This window comes from Lepisma saccharinum, chromosome 10 (assembly GCF_977018435.1).
Source record: "Lepisma saccharinum chromosome 10, izLepSacc3.1, whole genome shotgun sequence".
Taxonomy (NCBI): Eukaryota; Metazoa; Arthropoda; class Insecta; order Zygentoma; family Lepismatidae; genus Lepisma; species Lepisma saccharinum.
This window is the reverse complement of record NC_139238.1, coordinates 32196725-32218351: the sequence shown is the minus strand read 5'-3', so window position 1 is coordinate 32218351 and position 21627 is coordinate 32196725. Positions and strand designations below refer to the sequence as shown.

The 21627-nt window shown below is 35.7% G+C and overlaps 1 protein-coding gene across 1 annotated transcript in view; it reads right to left on the bottom strand.

Annotated features, from left to right (window-relative positions):
- Window positions 1–21627, bottom strand: part of LOC145993851 (protein takeout-like) — a 35396-nt gene extending 13769 nt beyond the window's left edge. The window contains exon 1 of the mRNA XM_083129705.1: window positions 21489–21627. Coding sequence (XP_082985831.1) covers window positions 21489–21546 — 58 coding nt within the window. The 5' untranslated portion in view covers window positions 21547–21627. The remainder of the gene's footprint in view (window positions 1–21488) is intronic.

The following is a 21627-nucleotide window of genomic DNA, read 5'->3' as shown; positions in this document are numbered from 1 at the left end:
AATGATTGTAGCTCATAACTCTCAATATTTTCCATTTTATTTATTTATTTATTTTTGTATGTATTTTTATTTAAATATTAATTTTTATGATAGCAGTTGTTGTGGCTCCAGCAAAATCAACTAATTCTTATTTTTCATTAGTGACCATCAACTCAATGTAGTCGATTCTATTATGGCACACAGGAAAATATAATGTTGGTGATGGAGTATAGATGATCGGTTCCATAAATTCAGAGTTAGGTTTGAATGTTGCAATAATGCCAGTTTGTTTGTGAGTGCCTATGCCATTTGATTTGGTGATCATACCCTCGGCCACATTACAGTGAATATGCAAAGTTTCTATGGCTAGGAATTTAGGTATATTAATAGCAGTGTGTTTGATGGCTGGTTCAAGTTTTGTGTTGTTCTCGAATCCTAATAGCTCTCCTATAGTACCCAGATCTACTGTTTCTGAAGCAGACACAATTTCTACTCTGTGAGTAACAGAATTTTGAGTTAACAATATACCTCTAGGTAACTGAGCATTTAAAGTAGACAAATTATACTGGCCTGGAGTGATGACAATGTTTTGGTCACCAACTGTGATTGTGTTGTTGTGGTGTGTAATATTAGGGATCAAATACATGCCATAGAATGCTCTAAGAGCTATTGTTTTGGGATAAACTATATCATCATGTAGTTTGAGTTTCAATATTGAATTTTGGCTGGTAAGATGGAAGACTCCCATGATGTTTTAGATACCACAAAGCTTTTTGAAAATTTTCAATTGATGGTTTATTTATTTGAGACAGATATCTAAGAATAGATAAATATAGATGTCCACAATTAACATCTTTGAAATTTTGAATACGGGTATTATTATAATAAAGATTAGTTGATTTTAGATATTTTACTAAATTCTCAGGTGGAATACCTCCAAATGAATCAAACACAAATGCCTCATTGTTTAAATATTTAAGATAGCAAATCCAGTGAGTGCCCTGATTTTTATACTTATCCAAATTAACAATGCCACACTCTTTTTTGAGTGGTTGTTCTGGTAAAGAATCAGACATGTATACTCCTCTAAAATTTTTGATGCCTAGTGGTTTTATTAAAGCTTCAATATCTTGGTTGGTAAGCGGCTCTTGTTTTTTTAAAACTTATTCATAACTTTCTTAACACTTTTGCCTTGTTTTTCCATGGCCAGATTATGGCGCTTTTGTTCATCTAATTTTGCCCTATTCTTCTTAGCATCTATTACTGTTTTTGCTATAGCAGCCGACCCCCCAGCCAAGCTCCCCACAGCCCCCAAAGCTCCTAAAATAGCTGGGATACTAAATATAAATCCACCCATATGTGATTTTTTTCTACATTGCTGTAATTTTTTTAATTGAGAGTTACCATGTAATAATTTCATACCATGTCCCTTGGCAAAACAAGAGCTTTTTTTCTTGCGCTGCTTTTTGGTTAGAAGAATATCAATAGTTTTAAGAGATTTAAGACCTGCATAAGGTATCTGATACATAACACCCTTGGCCTTCATTTTTGGTTTATTATATACATATTTTGGGATTAACTATCACAATTAAATTGTAGCTAATTTAGTTAATTTATTACAACCCCCACCCCAATTTTTGTTTGCTGTTCATAGCAATAGTGGTCCCCAATGCTGCTATTCTCTCACACAAAGAAGCATCTTTGCTTACAAATCTACCAAAAGCAGCTTCTTCTAATTTTTTGTCTGCTACATGTCGCTTGTCAAGGTCGGTATGTGTGTTGTATGCTATGTCATGGTCTCTACAAGCAGCATCTAGGGGATTAACACCAGGCTCTCCTCTGTTTAATCTACGGTCTAGTTTGGTACCTGGACCACAATACTGATAGCCTGGTATGTGTAGCTCAAATGGCAACTTGTTTATGATGTCATTAACCAGCCCCCGACACTCAGAGATATTCCAAAATTTAGGTGGTAGAGTATTAATAATTTTTATAAGATATCCAATGCCCTTAGTGTCATTCACTATAAAATTAGACAATTTGGTGCTTATCATGTCCATAATTCCAACTTTTTCATTGTAAAAATTGTGGTTGCCAGCATTTTCTTCCCCAGCTATGACTAGCAACCTTTCTACAAGTTTCCTGACATCGTCAACCCAGACAAATTCCTTAGACAATGTGTTGTACTGTTTGATCCCACTACCTGTTTTGATTTGTGACCATACGGGTTTGATTAAGTTGTTGTATTTTGCTCCACTGCTAGACTTGACTCTTTTTTGTGTGGGATCATTGTTCTGGTATAGAGCATCTGATTTTATTAATATTTATTTGTAATGCTCATAATCTTGATCTGTATAGTTGCCAGGTCTCTTCCTAGTCATCAATTCCCATAATCCAGGTGTTCCAGGATACTTAACAAAACCACCTCTTTCTCCAAGATTCTGAATATACTATCAAATCATCTCCCATAAATGTTACCCTAAAATTGCCAATTCTATGTATGATGCTACTATTAAGCTCTGTGTCAGCATATAAACCAAAAACCTCATCTTTGTTGTCTCTAGGTGTGCTTAAATATTTTTGAGCAAGAAGACCCAATTCAATAGGATCCTGAGTAGCTTCAATTCTTCGAGGAGCAACAGGACTAGGTGTATGAATACTAGAAAGTGGGGTGATTGGATAATCTAATATGTTCCTAGCAGCTACAGGTACAAGCTCTGTAATCAAATTTTGATTTTGCTCTGTAACAGTTTTGATATTTTTACCTAGTTCACTAATAGCATCAATAATCGGCTGTTCTGTTTGCTTGTGTTGTTCATAGATACCTCGGTTCTCTACTTTCCATCCCTTAAATCTTTTTACAAGATAGTCTCTTAATTTAAGATCATCAATAATTGGTCTTTTCATGGTTATTTATATATGTTTCAATGTCTAGAAAATTGTTAATTTTATTTCTATATTTACCACTATTAGGTTTTCTTGTCATATCAATTGTGACAAACCCATAACTATCCTGGTTCCAGCACCTACTGCAAAACTTAGAAAAATTATTGTAGCTCAAGTCACCACCTACATATTCATCATGTATGTGTTTGAGGTTGGTATGGTCTTGATGAAACACACATATAAAATTGCTGTTGTCTCTTATTAGTTGTTTTGGTATTTTAGAAAAAGTCTGTGCCAGGTAGAAGCAATCTATGTTTTTGTGTCGGCCTGTGTAAAAAAATTTCTAATCTTGTTTTGGTTTTCCAATATAATATCATCAAATACAACAACAGAGTTATCGAGACATTCATGAAGTGGTTTAACATCTGATTCAAAAGTGGCTATATCCAGTCCATCATATATCTTCATCAACTGCTGATATTTTAATTGTTCTAAGCTCTTAGAGAATATATACAAGTGCCTGTTTTTCCAGTCTAAACAGTTGGGTGCCAATAAAAAATTATCAATCATTAGTGTAGTTCTACTACAAGCCGATGGTCCAACAATAAGACATCTAATATTATCAGGCAGCAGCTTTCCATTTCTCTTATTCTGCTGTTCAGGATCTGGTAGTCTTTTTATAACATCCCAGGTGTTCATAGTATCACTTTGTCTGTCTCGATCCAGCTGTGTTCTGGGAGACCTAGCCATTTGACCAGTATTTTGTTGCTTTTTTGCGAATGATTTTTTCTATAAGATATGTGTGTCTCTGCTTAGTTTTGTTGAGTTCTTCTTCATAAAACCTGCCTTTGAGAATTTCACCTCGGTGATCTTTTATTATATATGTATTACGAGCCCCAGGTTTAACTTGAACCACTGTAAATAATTCAGTACTCCAATTTCTGGTAAAACCTCTTTTGAATAAGTGCTTATATTTACTAATTCTTACTTGATCACCAACTTTGTATTTAGGTTTTTTTGATGTTGGTTGGTATCTAGGATAGTAAACAGTACTGATCAATTTCTGCTCATCAGATGAAGTTAGCTCAGAGGGTTTCATGTTGATTGTAGTGTGAACTGAATTATTATATTTATCTAAAAGTTCTGGTAGAATAGTAAGCTATTTATAATTACCTTGAAGGGTAAATTGTTTATACATATGATTTTTTAGAGTTCTGTTGAATCTTTCTACAATAGAAGCTTTGAGATCACTGTAACTCGAGTAATGTTTTATTGAATGGTTTTTAATAAATTGTTGGAACACCAAATTATAGAATTCTTTGCCATTATCTGTTTGTAGATAGCGTGGTGATCTTCCACTCTGATTAATAATTGTCCTAAAAGCTTCTGTAACACATTTTCCAGTCTTAGATTTGAGCGGCATAGCCCAGGCAAATTTTGAAAATGTATCTATAACAGTAAATATATATTTGTATCCTTTGTTGATCTTGTCTAAGTTTTTCAACTGTCCCCCATGAGGTGCCATTTCCACCAAGTCAGACTGCCATAAATCATCTATGCCTTTTGTGACTACTGGTAGTCGCTTATAGTTATGTCTGGCTGGTTTGTGTAATTCATCAACAATAATTTGTCTAGACATAGTCTGTAAACAAGAATATTGCAACTATAGGGTGTTCAGCAGCTGATACTACAGGATTTTCTAAATATAATTTGTCTCCTATTTGTATATTAAATTCCAGAGAACCATCATCTTCAGCATAAGATGTTTCTAATGTATTGGGATCTGTAAAATCCTCTAACTCTATATTGGTGATTTTTGGTTTGTTGTCAGCATTAGTTATTGATAAAGTAGGGTAGTGATGTGCCTGTGGTTGTAACCAATATTTGATCTTGATTGGTCTAAGTGTGCCTCCAACAAAAAACTGGTAATAAAATTGTGCAGGGGACAGCTTATACATTTTACCACCTGGTGTAAATGGTGAGTCATATTCTTTGTTGGGGATACTATACAATTCAAGGATTATTGTATGCTTAGGATTCTCGATTAGACCAGTTATTTCTTTTTCTGCTGTAAGCAATCTACTTGTTACAGATTCAAGATGCTCATTGATAGTCCTAACAACATCATCGTGGCCTGGCTTGATTTTTATGTCAACAGCAAGTTTTTTGTATTGTTGGACAATCTCTTGAAGCTGGGTGGCAAAAATAGACAGAGTATTTGCTTGGTTGGATTCCACGGTCCCTAGCTGTTGCTTGATATTAGCTACAATTTGCTGTAGATTTTCAACAATAGCTAATTTTGAATTTTGAGAAGTAAGATCATGAACTTGTCTTCTAATATCCTCAAACAAAGCATAAAGTTCATTAATATGTTGATTAGTTGGTAGAGTGGCCACTGTTTGAGTAAGCTGTTTGATCTCTGTCTTGATATTCTTGATATCTTCTGATTTCAATATGCGATTCACAGCTCTCTTAATATTTTTAAGTTCCTGAGATGTAGGCAGATTTGCTACAGTATTCTGCAAATATTCAAGTGCTAATTTCACACTATTTAATTCACTAGCGTCAGCCACACTACGCATAGCATCTTGGAGCAGGGTTATGTCTGCCTGAGTAGGTGTCGATTGTTGTAAAATTTCAAGTTTTGTTTGGATATCATCGATCAAGTGATGAAAATGAGATAGCTCAGATTCGGTGTTGAGGTTTTCAAGTTTGGTGATCTGTTGCTGGACACTGACAAGGGTGTCTACAATACCAGGCAAGCGAGATTCTAGAGTTTCTTGCACATTTGTCAGATCACTTTGTACTGCTGCTATGGTATCCTCAAGGTGAGTTAAGGTACTCTGAATTTTTCCAAAATCTTCATATGTCTCAAGTTGCAGTTTGATGTTAGCTACACTACGAGTTATAGCACTCAAAGCATCAGAAGATGGTAAGTTGTTCATAAAATTTTCGAGTGTCTCAATTTTTTATTTAACCTCGGCTATGGCATTGTTCAAGGGGTCCAGATTAGGTATTTGTAGTGATTGAATATGTTCTTTTAGAGTGGAAATTACTAGATCAAAATCTTCTTGTGATTTTATGCTTTTGACAATTGTTTGGAGCTGTGCCTGGACACTACTAATCTGCTCTTCTAGTTGTTGTTTCAATTGTTCAGAGTTGGTAGCCTGAGTTTTTAATTTGGCTTGAAGAGTTGCTATAGCCTCCTCTAAATTTTGAAAATTATCCAATGTTGCCAAGTCAGTATATTTTTGAAGCAATAATTTAAGTTCTGAATCAATTTTAAGAAGAGGGTCCATGCATTGTGATTGTAAATTAGTAATTTCTATTTGAAGACTGGCATTAAGTGTGGTTTGTAAAGCTTGTAAATCACTTCTTAATTTTTTAACTCTGACATCAAGCATCAGAATCTCATCACTGTGATCTTCATGTCTTGTATGGCCAAATATATCATTAGGCATTTTTATTTTTTGATTTAGTGGTTATTTATTATAAAATATCTAATTCTTAATTCTATAAAAAAAGGTATAAGCTTGTCATAATATCCTGGGACCTCTATATATAAACAATCACCAGCAGAAACAGTATATACAGTGCCAGAAATCATGTTTGAGTGCTTAATTCTATAAATAATTCTCCCTACTGAAATTTTGACATCACCCTCGGGAGTTGTAATAAATTGTAATTGACCACCTATAGCTAATTGGTAATGATTTAAATTATTGTTAAATATGTATAATGTTTTACCTGTTTTATCATCAACATCTGTAAGTATGCTATTGAGATGAATAATTAAGAAATCACTTAGTTTAGATATTATATCAGGAGAGGGTTCTGGTGTCGGCAGGTCCATAATAGCTTTTTTTTTTAACCCAAATAAATTCATCGGCATGTTTATTTATTTCAAATCATGCTCTGTAATTGGGCATTGATTACCACTTCTCAAGTCACAATGACCCCACGGTAAAGTATGTATGCCACATGATAAAATACATCTCTTATCGTCATGTGGGTCTAGAGCTACTTTTCTTACAATATTGGTAGTCAACAAGTGATTTTTACTCTGAATTCTATTTTCTGATGTTTTGATTAACCTCTGTGACTTGAGACAATTTTTATAATCTTCAAATTCAAGCTCTTTGTCTACAGTATCTTTACCAATGTCCTTAGCTTTTTGGCAACAGTACCACTAGATATTTCAAAACTATACATTTTAGCTCTTAACCCAGCAAATCCTACAATAACATCGCCAAGTGTCTCATCTTTTAACTTGCCAGGCACCTTTTTATTGTGGGGTTGAATTTTTGAATGTTCACTGGTATCAAAATATTTAAACAATTCAGGCTGGGATATATCTTTATAAACATCTTCTGTTTGAATATCAAGAATAAAACTATCTGTATCCATATACATTAATTTTATACTATTACCATAAAAAGGTTTCAACACATCATAATATAATTTTAACATATGCAATTTTGCCAATTCTGATATCACAGCCCCTACATAAATAGGTTTATCAAACTTAATCTTTGTTTTCTTCATGTTGAAGAGTGCCATATTGTCATCATAAATTTTTCTATAATTAAAATTCGGCTTTGCCACTAATTTTTTGCTCCGGCTGGGGTCGGTAACTAATTTAACATCACTGTGCTTTCTAACATTTTCTATAGTTTTGCCATACACTGAATTGACCATTAATTTAAACAAAGTTTTATCAAATTGGCTTACTGCAGATGTTCGAAGCTCGGTGTTCGTATCAATATATGGTTTCAACCATCTTGAGTGCCTGAACCTCAAAACTTTGCCAACCTTGGTCACTTTAACACCATGATGCATCAAAAACTGAAGATTTTTGTAATATATTACATAATCTTGTTTTGATTCCAAAGTCATGATTAGCTTTTTTTTGTTTAGAATTAGGTGAACACTTAAATTCAGAAATTGGGGGCAAATCAGAAAATTTGTTGTGTAAATCTTCAGGAATTATCAGATCAACTTCTAAGAACAAGCCATAGTTACTATCATCAAATTCCTGAAGATCCCCAATACTAAAATTTTCAACCCACTCAAGCCCTGCATATGGCAATTTATCCATCATAGCATACCCATATAAACTGTTAGCATCCACATAAAGTATATAATTTGATGGCAATTCTGGATCATAATCAGAAATATATTTATTATTAGCTCTGGTATATCTCTGAGAACATTGCACCATGCCTCCTCTTATACATTGTTCCATAAACAGATACATATCTTGATCTTGGATTAAATTCAATTCCATTTTAGTATTAAAAACATTGCAGACCATGCTAGGCCTGGAGCACTATAAAAATAAATTGGATCCAGCCTATAATTTTCTATTGAAGATTTTCTAAATGCCTGAAGTATATCGGCTAAAAAAGTTACATCAAGTTTTAAATATGCCTTATGATAATCACCAAATGTCTGGCATTTTAAATTAGTCCACACCAACTGAGCATGGTGATAATCTTCATCAGTGATTTCGGTGGTCCTGAGTTTACTATAGAATCCTTTTTGTGGTGGCAAAGCACACTCATCAAATTTAGAAAAATCTGTAACATAGTCATATGGGTATACACCTTTTCGCCTAATTAATTTCAAGTCCTGATTTGGAAACGTGTCACAAGTAATTTTAAATTGATCATCAGATAATTGACTGGCCAGAGTAGCCAAGCTAGCCGACAAAATTCTGTATGAATCAAGAAATCTTAAGTGAATAGGAACACCATTAACTTTAATTATCTTGCTAATAGCTATATATTTCTCATCATTTTCTGCTAAAATATTTAAATTCTGCTTGTCAAACCCCTCGTACCTGATCAGATGATGAAAATCATAATTAGATGCACCATGGCAAAATATTGGGACAAATTTTGGTCTCTGGATCTTAATATTACAGTTTTTACACAGAGCCATTAAGAATTTACCATTTGTATGGGAATGTGTTTCACCTTGATATTTGTATCTGAAAATTCACAATCACATACCGGACATTTTTTTGTATTTTTGAAATTTTCAATTTGTTCTTCTGTTAAAAGTATCATAGGTCTTGATTTTAATAAGATATTAGATGCTATATCATGGCACTCATTTTCTATTCTATGTGCAAATTCTTTGATAGCATTTGGTCCCATATATAATTCTGGTTCATTAGCTACACCATCCCGTATAACTATATAACAAAAACTAGAAGGTTCATGTAAATGGTATGATGTAATTGAAGATTCATCAGGATCTGGTTTGCAGAATGCAAGGGGTTTGAGGTTTGATTCAAAATCACAAACTATATATGCTGGTTGTTCCAACAAAGCTTCAATTTTTTTAAAATTTGGCATTTTCACTTGGATTAGGCATCACCATATGAACAGGTTTATGATTTCCACAATATTTTAAATGTTCAACTAATTTGTTTTTAGCAATTTCTGTGTTACGTTCACGAACCCCATTTACCATTTTTCTACCATCAAATACAGTTAAACATCTTCGGCACAACTTAAATATTGTATTAGATTTATTTACTTGTTTTCTTACTAAAGTTTCAAGATTATGTATTAAAGTGTAATGGTATGTGCTATCCCCCTCAATTAAAAGCAAATCAATCGGAACAGCAAAATCATCATCAACTGTACTAATTCTGAGAGGTTCTATCAAGCAATTCCCAGCACCAGTAGAACAAATAAATACATTAATAGATAATAGTTTACCATTGATATCCCTGGCCTTTTTTTCAAATTTATCAATATTTTGAATAGACATTGGATATTCTAAGCCCTCCATTGCATCATTAAAATCATTTTCATGTTGTTTATAATAACTTATTCTTTCTGGATTATTTAAAACTGGATACAAAGCAGATAAAATACACCACAAAAAACATTTCTCATCATTATTTTCTATGTTAACCACAGCTTTTTTGTTTTTAATATTGGCAGGTAATGGCAGATATGTCGAACCTTGTAGTGGGATAAATTTAGAAATATTAATATATAACTTGTGTGGACTTCCACATAAACTCCATCCTGATTCTTTTGCAGCAAATTCAGAGTGTTTAATAATTAATTGCTCTATCAAACTACTTATTATTTTGTTTAAATTTGTATTTGAATATATAGCTACAGTTTCTGTTATGTGGGGGTGTGTAAATTTTGTTCCATTTAATTTCTTATATTGTATAAATAATTTGAAAGATAATTTATAAGAGCTATTTTGTTTATTTAGAATATCCTGCACATCAGAATTTATATTATTCAAAAAATTCTTAATATCACATTTTGACTCTGATATAAAACGGTAATCCTTTAGTTGACTATTAAAACTACTATGAATATGTGCATAGCGGAGCTGCTTTGCTGGTTTATAATTAATAGGTGTTTCAAGTTTTCTTTTTAGACCAGATGAAGATGTAGATGGTTGTGCAGAACAATTATTTTTATGTTTATATAAGAAATATTCCAGACTATATTTTCTATGACATTTTGGGCATATTTTTGTGGGAGTTCTATATTTGTCTGGATTACAATTCTTTTGGTGCCTAGCCCAATTAGAGCTAGAAATATTCGTATTGCATTGATCACAATATTTTTGATTTGGCATTTTTGTTATTAGTTATAAAATTTCTTGGGGTTTAAATTAAAACTCTATATTTAATATAAAATATGAATTAGGTTCAGCAGTGTATTTTGTATAATTATTGTTTATATTTAATATGTTAATATTATTAATTTTTATCCTAGGTTTATTATATCAAATTTCTTGGGATTCAAATCAAAATTTTATACTTAATAAAACTATGACAAATTGTAATGTCAATATAGCTTACATGCACGAAGATGGAATAAGTATTGATCGACAGAAAAGCAGTGACCTACTGAAAAACTAACCTGCCTCAATTGCGTGTGCAGACATGCATAGAAAGGCAATGACCCAATAGCGTGTGTTATGTATTGATCTTGTACAACACACGGAGACAAATTACAACAGCTGCAAGCCAAAACTCTAAATATAAACTAATTACAGCTGGATGTAAGAAATATCAAACTCTTTTATATAAAATATAAGATTCTTGTTCAGTATACTAGAAATATGTTTAATATAAATAATAAGAAATTCAGTATATCAAACCAAACAGAGCTATAATATGAGGAGCACTGGAACAACACCTCTATACTCTTCAACTATTCTCACAATATTAACTGATCTGCAATGCAAGAACTCTTTAAATAGCCTAAGCACGGACCGCATCTAAAACAGTGAGCCAATCAGAATACACCTATTACATCATAACCAACCAATCAGAAAACAACACACGTCTAGTAATTTGTTGCATAATATTGAATAATAATTTGTTTGCACAACATGATGCAATAGAAGTAGACCAGAAGTAGACTTGTATATATATGTGTGGGTAAATATATATAGGTATAGGTGTGTGTGGGAGGGTATAGATAGATGTGTGTGGGTGTGTGTAGGTAGGTGTAGCTCTTAAGAGCATCTTGGATTAATTTTAAGTGTAGTTAAAACAATATTGAGAAAAGCCATATTTTTAACAAATTTATAAACAGCAATTTTAGCAAATTCAGGTTTAGCCACATCAATTTGAGGGGGTCATCTTTTCTCGGAAGCTTTTTTTTACAAAAATCGTAGGTTTTACACAGTAACAATAAAATTTTATAGACATTTTGCCTTAGTTTTAAATATTTCTATTCAGTCAAAACACCTCATCATTTATCGCCCCAGTTATATAGCCAATCGAATAATGTGATTAATTTAACAAATTGTATATTATATAGTAATTAAGTGTGTGTGTGAAAGCAAGGTGGAATAATTGTATGTGTTCGCAACCATCTAAAGGTTAGGATCTTAACAATGTTTCCTTCGCAATATATTTTGCAATATATTTCACGAACTGAATATATAATTTTAGACATATGCATGAACCGACAAAATATTTTATTATGTAGAACATATGTAACCTGTTTGAAACTTCGAGAATTTTCAGGAATATTTGATTCAATTTCTTCCACAAATATGATAATTCCTTGTTCATGAAGGAAACGAATTACAATTTGCTCCATGATAGACCACAAATACATTTCGTGACCTCATGACAGCCTTAAGTTACAAAATTATGCCATTTAATTCAACTTACCATATTGAAATGTGAAATCATGACTTGACCTTGTTATAACAAGTAATTAAAAACATGGGCAGGTTGTGCTCCTGGTATATCGCACAGACATGATAATCATTTTCGTTGGTATGTTTCCATCATTATGTTCGAACACTTCCTACAATATCATCTCCAACAACGCTTCCGATCATAGACCAATTAGCCGGCCTCCTTGGTGGAGTGGTTAGCACATCGCGATACGACGCCAGAGATCCTGGGTTCGAATCCCGACCTGGATGTTTGTGAGTGTTCATTCATCAATTTCATCACATCATCACTCATCCCCATCTTCGCAAATTATCCAAAAGTGGCAGAATGAGCGAAGTAAAATAAAACAAATCTATCAATCATAGATCAATTACGATTCTGCCTGTTCTATCGAGAGCTTTACAGTAAGTTGTCGATAGCCAAATAAAGAAATGTCTTGTGATACATAATAAGTTAAATCCTTTTCTATTAATTGCTATTTTTTGACATGGTTTGTGTGTTGTGAAAAGTACATGTATGTTAATTATTTTCTCTGTTTATACGTGAATCACATTATGAATGTAATTATTATTATGGATATGTTATATGAGTGTAAGGGCATGAGCCTTAATCTCTGTCATATAAAATTGGAGCTAAATATAGCCCAGTAGCCAGATATTTTGGTTCTCTAATCACGATTGTGGTTTGGCGCCCCCCACCCTCAACCTCCCGCACTACCGAGCTGCGAAATCCCACAAATTTTGAAATGAGGAAACGAATAAAAACTCATTAAAAATATAAGTTACATTTAAAGATTCGTAGTTGGCATTTCTGATTTTAAAACAGTTTAGCTTATTTAAAGTATTTCAGTTATGTCTTAATTACTAGTACTACTTTGTGAAACAGAAAATCTCAGAAGTGTGTTTCCAGAATGCAAACCTACAAGTAAAAGAAAAGCAAAGGTTAACTAACTAACTAACTCTCTAGTCTTGTTAAATCTGAAGGTTTATGGTTGCAGCAACACAAGCCTTCCATGTGTCCCTATCCTGGGCAAGATCAATCCAATCTTTTCCTTCCTGACCGATTTCCTTTATGTCCATCTCAACATTATCCCTCCATCTTCGTCTTGGCCTTCAAACAGGTCTCTTACCATCAGGTTTCTCAACAAGAATTCTGTAAAATCTTCTTTCCTCTCCCATTCGTGCCACATGGTCTGCCCACCTAAGCCTTCCTTTATAATTTCTCTAATAATATTTGGAGAGGATTAAAAATTGTGCAGTTCTACATTACGTAACCTTCTCCACTCATTTGTCATCTCATTCCTTTTAGGTCCAAATATTTTCCCTAACGATATTATTTTCAAATATTCTTAATTTATGTTCCTCTTTTAAAGAAACAAAGGTTAAGAATAGTAATTAAAATAAATAATACCATATATTTATAAAAGCAGACTGATATATCAGAAAGAAAATAACGGGAACAAGGGTTGAGTAACACCTCGTATGATTTTTCTCTTACTTAATCTCTGCCAAGTATAAATTTCTCCGTCGAATAAGCTGACTTTGGTGCCTTTTTTAAAAGAAGAGAGTTTTGAGTGGAGCTGTCTGTGCGTGACGCCTACACCTCGCTACGGCTCTCGCTAAATACATAAATAAATGATTTGGTGCAATTCCGAAAACTCTGAAAGGGATTCATCTTGCTCGGGAAGTCTCAAACAATTCTCCTTCTCTCCTCGATTTTAAGGGGCAGTCTCGCACGTGAAGGACAAAATTTCTCCAAGGACTTGCGTTCATACGTCATTCACCTTTAAGTAAAATGCATCTTTCGTCTGAAGGATATACGTTAGTCTCCTGTGCACATGTTACTTTAAGTTCCTAAAGGGAAGGAAACAGGTTTTGACGTGGGTATGCACCGTAAGATCTGTCAGGGTTGTTTTATACTTGGTAATCATTCAGTGCTTAATTGTCTTAAGCTCCCGGGAAATAATTAAAGAGCTGAATTCACACGATAACGGTGCAATGGGAACAGACATATGCGCGCTCACCTTCCTACACAGAGAAGTATGACGCACGTGCAATGTATTTGCACTTTTTCTTATAGTACTCCGCTTTCGAGTCTCTATGCTAATCGCGCCAATGAAACAGGATCATGGGAGTAACTAGGCGGGGGCAAGGAAGGAACTTGCCCCCCCAAATTTTCAGGTTTACCCAAATTTACAAGTTAAAAGTACTTTAGTTAACCTGAGGAGCAAGGCAATGAGTAATTTTTATGATTTCGCAAATGTAATAGATATTTGGCAAAACTGTCTTTGACACTATTTTTATGTGACAGGAAAGTTTTATATTTTAACCCCCACTTCCCAAAAGTTAAGCCCCAAGTTCGATTCCGCGTCCCTAAAATTAGGTCCCAGGTCACGCCCATGAAATGGGTAATTATTAGATGAAATGAATGAAGGGACGCTTAGTTAATATCATCTATGCACAAGTCAGGATTCGAAACTTATATCCTCGCTGTCCGTAATTATTTATTTTTTCAACCCGCTTGAGTGCCGTGGTGGCTTATGAGCTCAATGAACATACCTACGTCTGGGGAAAAGATGGATGAACTGAAGCGGATGGAGGTATGTGAATTGGACTTTTTTGATTTGCTTTTTCTTACTTCGCTTTCTGTGCCACATTTTGGCTAATTTACGAAGATGGGGATGAGTGATGATATGATGAAATTGATGAATGGACACTCAGAAACATCCATGCCCAGACCGAAATTAGAACTCGGGACCCCTGGCGTCTTAGCGCGATGTGCTAACCACTCCACCACGGGGCCCGACGCACGTATTTGGAAATGCCAAATGCTCAGTATTGAAAACACTGAAATACTTATGTATTCCTGAGATAATATCTTCAGTACATGGATACCTAATACCGAAACGTTCTATCTAAATGGTAACTGCGTCTCTATGATGTCGTATTGGTAACGCAGTGGCTTTGTAATCAAGCAATCGAAGTTTCGATACCCGGCGGAGACGATAAGCAGTTCGGATTCCAGTTTAAACAGTAGGAGCCAGTCCAAATTAACCTAGGTTTCCATAAAAACTCAAAGCGAAAATCAAACGAGATAGAGAACGAGGCAGAATACGCCGCAGACCTACCGGACAACAGCGATGGCGCCGAGAGTTACGACGCGCAGAAAGAAATACTACGGGAACCTCGTTCTACTGGCTGCCGCGTTTCTTATCGTGCTGGATTGGTCGCTTTCACGCTCCCCACTTCCCTTGCCAGCATTTGGATCGGCCGCCGTAACAGTAGAAAACACCTCTAGCTGCAGTCCTACTTTCCCCTCCACGCAATTCCGTTCCCTCTCACGCGTTAATACGCTGGTCTAGTGAACGTCACTTCCGGCGCTGTTGCCATCGCAACAGTATACCTGGCAATATACAACGCGTTGTCCGTACTTTCCCCATGCAGTTAGTATTGGAAGCGGACCGCAAGGGATACCTTTTGTTCTTAGTGACAGGGTTTTTCAACGCATATGGTAATATGTATCTTACACCATTGTAAAGATTAGATTCAGAAGAATACGTACATAAAATACAGGTTGCTTACAGGTGACAAGTTAAAGAAAAAATGGAAGAACAAAAGCAGGCACGCTCCATGAAAGTGACCGGCAACTTACGATTTCTTCGGTTTCCGCTACACAGTCTTGCTGACGGGTAAATGAACGTAAGTGGCATGGTTCTTTGTCTGTGGTCAGATATGTCTTATTGCTATGCGTATGATTACAATCATTGTGCACATTAGGCATATTTCGTACCTTTGCACTAATGGGTATTCAAAAACTACAATGCATTTTCTCGATCGGAAGAATACATATGTGTAGTACATAGTCATAGACGTCGAAAGAAATTCTTGTAGGGGTAGTCAAGCCATTGACATATTTTAATAGAAGTAGTAGAAATATTGGGAGTGTCTAAAGTGATTTCAGTCAATAGCCGGAACAGCAAACAAATGAATAGGGACGAGTACTGCTACTATTAATATCAACAACAATAATAAATGCATATGAAGATAACAATGGTTTATTATTATTATTATTGATTGGTTGATTTGGTGTTTTAAGTCCAGTTTATGCACAGTAAGGCTAATCGAGACTGGACCTACAGTTTAAATTGTAATCCGAACCACTATATGCCTTCACCGTATTATTATTATTATTGCATCCAAAGTAAATGTGTAAACTCAAGGTGTATCACGTCTGTTATTTCAGGAAATTAGGTTCGCATTTACATCTTAAACGAATGGCACTTTCCAAAATATATTATGTTCTTGAATTTCCAGAAATTCTGAATAATCGTAACTCGTAAATAAGCGATTTCTAACCGAAAATATTTTACTCCCAATTATAGATTATGAGGAATTGAGATAATACGAAAGAAATCTCTCCCCTAGAAGCTTACCTTCCCGCTTCTTGGAAATTCACCCCTTTTTCGATTTATGCATATCGCTGTGTGCATTAAGGACTATTGAACGAAAGATTGAACATGTGATAAATGCAGTGGCGTAAATAACACCCCCTCGGTGCGCGGGTGGGGCGCACGAGCTTCGGGGCGCAGTAGGAATGATAAACTAAGAAAGACAGATAGTTCACTTTCGGCGTTAAAATATATTCTCAACCGAACATATTATATTTTATGCCCCTAACTGCAAACTGAAAATGTTAATCACAAGTAGAAAGTGGATTACCAGATTAGGAAAACAAAACTTCATTAGCTGAATGGTTTACGTAGCCGAAGGGTAGACGACACGCTAGCAACGCTGATTTTCACCCTACTTACATTTTTTACCAAACGGAAAAGAGAAGTTAAGAAAAAAATCTTCCTCGACGAAATGATTTTCCAAGTTAAAATTCATCAAAAATTACTTGAGAAGCACAATGTCAGGGTGAGAGTGATCGAGCTCGAAAACTAGCAAACAAGAATTTGCTTCCATGAAAAAATGCAGAGGACTGCTAATGATCATTTGATAATATCGTAATTTTTGTAATAACAGTCTGTTTTCATATATAATTATGATATATAATTTTTTACAGCTTCTCTGTTGTCTTAACCTTTCGTATCAGTTTTTACATTGATTTAAATTACACGTATGCATTTTCATGTTCGTATATACCTAATATAAATGTGGGCGTGAATTAATATTTTAGAAAAGAAATATATTTGTATATTTTTAGACGAGTATGGGCGCACAACTGAAAGTTGCGCGGGGTGGGGGTGGGGGGGCGCAGAGTATGTTAGTTAGGCTACTGGATACATTCCTGGCGCCTGGAGCCTACTGATCGACCTGAAGGTGTTTTCAGCTTGGCAGCCCATTATTAATTACAACAAATTGTTTTCATTCTAATATTCTTGCATAAAAGAACATGATAAAGTGATAAGTTGAAACAATAACAAGATAATGATGGACAGAGGAAAGGGCACATGTTGTGTTCAACCCTTTTGTCCTCGTAATAGGCTCGTAACAAAGGAATAGAAGCTACATTGGTTATGTAAAATATTTCATCTGGTTCACGTGAAAGCAGTGGCGGCGATTGGGTACCAAAACCGGGAGGGCAAGGTGTCAGAACTGGGAGGCAAAGACATTATATTTCCCTTTTTAGATAAGATTTAACATAGTGCGGGGGCATAAGTGGGCGAAAAAGTGGGGGAATTGCCCCTCGCCCCCCCCTAATTGCCACCACTGAAAGAAAGATAATAAACATATCTTCGCACACACACAAAGCTATTTAAAAATTTTCGAAGAAGTGCTAGTCACAACACGTGCGACATCTAAGTATCGCTTTCCTTAACATCATATTCTTTCCTTCATGCTTGCTTTCACCCTTACTTTGACGACGCCTTCTTATCTTGTGTATCTGAAACTACGAAACTGGTTCTCCTTACATGCTAACTCTCCCTCCTTCATTGTTTTCGGCTCATCTTTCCAAAACCTCAGCAACGCTCTATAGCCAACGCCATGTTACCGACCTTAGCAACGACCGTAGCAACCGGTTGTTTATTGCCAATATGGCCGCACCCATGCGCGGGACCAGCAGACGACTTGACCAGCGTATTGGTCGAGCCCTCACTGGTCACCACTTGTGCAAAGACTTGTTCTCGTTCGATCGCTCCCGGGACAGAATGTAGTATAATGTGCCAAAAAACTGACTTTTGTTTTTTGTTTTCTAAGACTGACGTGTGAGCAATAGTTAACATAAAAAACAATAGCGGTCAGTCGTCTTTCGCATTCCAACTCGCTGGCTATTATCCAAAACCCGAGTGGTGGCGCACGATGGGTAATATCCTCGAGCGACACGTGTCGGCTGTGGCAATGGGTATAACTGATCTCACGGATCCCAATCATCTTTTTGGTCAAACCCCGCCCTTCGTGTTCTCACTTCAGGGTCAAATGCCTTCGTTGTTAGGGTAAGCTTGTGAGGGTTACAGTTCTCTTTGGACAGAGGTTCCCAAACTTTGTCATTTCACGACGCCCTTAATAGTTCAAGATTATTTTCGCGGCGCCCATGTAAGAATGTAGCCCTATCTAACACTTGTGTGGTTGCTTGCCTTGTGCGGCTTTCAAGGACCTAGGCTGGTTCGACCTTTCCACTCGCCGCAACTTCCACGCTCTTACAGCGCTCTACAAAATAGTAAACTCACGAGAGCCCTCCTACCTACTTTCTCGATTTCAACCCCTAAATGCAGCACACACCTTTGCCACCCGTTCGAGAGACAACCCTCTGCTGGCCATCCCTTCCCACAAGACAACGTTTTATGGAAATTCCTTAACGGTCACTGCTACCAGAGCGTGGAACGACCTCCCAAATGACATAAGAAACTCTTCTTCCCTGGGCCAATTCAATTAAAAATTAAAAAATCATCTTCTGGAGCCAACTTACCAGCACTGAAAACAGGGAAATAAAATTAAACCTTCAATTAAACTTGTAGGACCAACACCCAACGACCTTTTCTGTAATTTGAGTATGTTTGTTGTGTTTGTGTTTATGTTTTACGTGTATTTTTTTACTTTTCTTAGTGTGCATGTATTTTTCTGTTTTTATTTCTTATTGCGTGTTTTTCTTTTATTTTTTCTTGTGTTTTTCTATTTTTGGTATCTTAATGTTCTTAGTTTTTATATATTTCATTTTTTTGGTATCTTAATGTTTTTAGTTTTTATATATTTCACAAACAGTTAGCTATAAAAATCAATTTATAAATGTAAAGTAGAGATGGTTAAGTCTAAGGAATGGCTTGTGCCTTAACTTCGCCATCCAAAACAAGGAATAAATAAATAAATAAGTTAAAAATAAACAAATGTTTCAAATTTGGAAACATTTTACATGTAAAACGTACTAAATAAATACATATTTGTAACAATTATATCATTTCCGTGAAAATATTGGGACATTTCGCAGCTCCTCTGTAAGCCAGCACACTTGGGGAAACACTGTCTTAGCATAAATACATTGCAATTTTTCGTGACGTCAGAAGACGAAGGGAGGGGCTTGACCAAAAAGGTGTCTTGGTTCAGTGCGCACAGTGAGACACTTCCTCAGATATTACTGATCACACGGATTTCCTCAATGCCGTGAATCGTGTCGACTCGTTCTATTGCGATGAAAGTTTTGCGTTAGACTGAAGGGGCCCGTGTCGCTTGTCGCTTCGGTCTGAATTCTTCTTACATTCGTACGGAAGTATTTTGAGTACGACTCCAACACGAAGACATCGAGATACCAATGTCGTGGCTGCAATACTGTACATCAGGTAAGGGAATTGGAGTTTGTTTTGTGTTAAGACCACGTGGCACCTCCGATTTTCGTGCTGCTTCTGTCAACGTGAAAGTGAACTTCGAGTTATTTTTGGTTTTGCAAGAATGCCGTAGATGGGAATTTCCATGTAAATCAAACCAAAGATACTGACGATGTGCGTTATGGAGAATAACAACAATTTTCCAGATTTCGTCCTCCATCGCATGTACTCATTGCGTTAATCCTTCACCAAGGGAGGTTTACGGAAATGGCCCATGAGAGGACGACAGCGTTGTCATTGCTTCCCTGAGCTACATGTTCTACAAGCGCGGTGTGTGCCGTTCCAATATGAGACATAGTAGCAGACCCTTTTAGAACGCAAGTTTAAATCGGTCCAGGTAGAGAGGAGAAATCAATTCGGAACCAAATTACGATGGACCGATTTTTTTTTTCAGAATCAATTATATACGTTCCAAGTTTGGTATTGAAACGAAACGATACCTGGACCGAATTTAAATTGTGCAAGAAAAAACGTTCCGGTCCTGTTACGGAACCCATTAGAACTTACGGGTCCCTGGACCTTAAATAACCCTGCATTCAAGGTAAGAATCTGGGGTATTGTCATCAGGAAATTCGACTAGCAAGTACTCACGAGTTGTGTAGCTTTCTTGTGAGAAGTAAAAGATTAGGGGAGCGTGAACAACACTGGGACGAATTTCAAAATGGATGCCATTCTGCTCCGGAACCTTTGTTTGTTTCTCGCCCAATTTAAATTCGGTCCAATTGCGTGTCGTTTCATTTCAATACCGAACTTGGATCTATATAAATTGTTGTTTGCTTTTCAATATTACATATCGGAACGTTTGATTCTTATTTCCGTGCCTATATTTATTTTAGGCCGTTATCTAAATATCTATAGGCACACTTCCTCTAAAGCTAACGTAAATTTATGCAGAACTAGTTTCTCCGCCTGGGGCCTCGCGTCACATGTGGTTGATATAATTATGTAATAAATAGAAATGAGAAAAATCGAAAAGGCTAATTTTTGTGGACAATAAAATTAAAACCTTCTGCTTCTATTTCGGTTTACATTCTAGTTTAACGTTATAATTTGAATGAATACGTCAAATCAGAGGCGTAACGTACAGGCGGGTGGGCCCTAAGTCTAAGGGGGGCCCGAAAAGTAGTAAACATTATTATTGCCTTATTTCTAATGTGAAACCTTTACGCATAAATTGACGATAACTTGCTTTGACATGTTTAGCCATTTATTCTCCTCTTGAATGAAAAGCTCGTCTAGTCTTTTCTTAATTCTCTTGACATCTTTGAACACGTACTATTACTACTACTTTGTGAAACAGAAGATTCCAGCAGTGTATTACCAGATTATACTTTTGTCAAGTGTAAATTTATCCGTCGAATATTATTAAATATCATTTTCGTCAGTAATTTATTATTGTTATTTAAATATGATATGCTGACGTATCCATGAAGATTTTGTATCGATTCACATTGAGATTTCAAATCTAGAGAATGGTTGGGGGTCTTGCATTCTAATCTGGCCTAGGGCCTTGCGATATTTTGCTAAGCCACACAGGAGGAACCACAACCGCCTTAATGGTTCTTACTAAAACAAAAGTTAACTATTATCCGCTACTTTCACAGTTTCAGATATACTTACATATTTTCCCTTCGATCGCAACGATGCCCGCAAGAACGATCAACAATAGCTGATACATTGCAGGAGAAATTGACCAAAACTCTTCTTTCGTAGTCTTCGAGAGAAACTGTCTCCAATTTGCGAAAGACGTAGTGCGAAA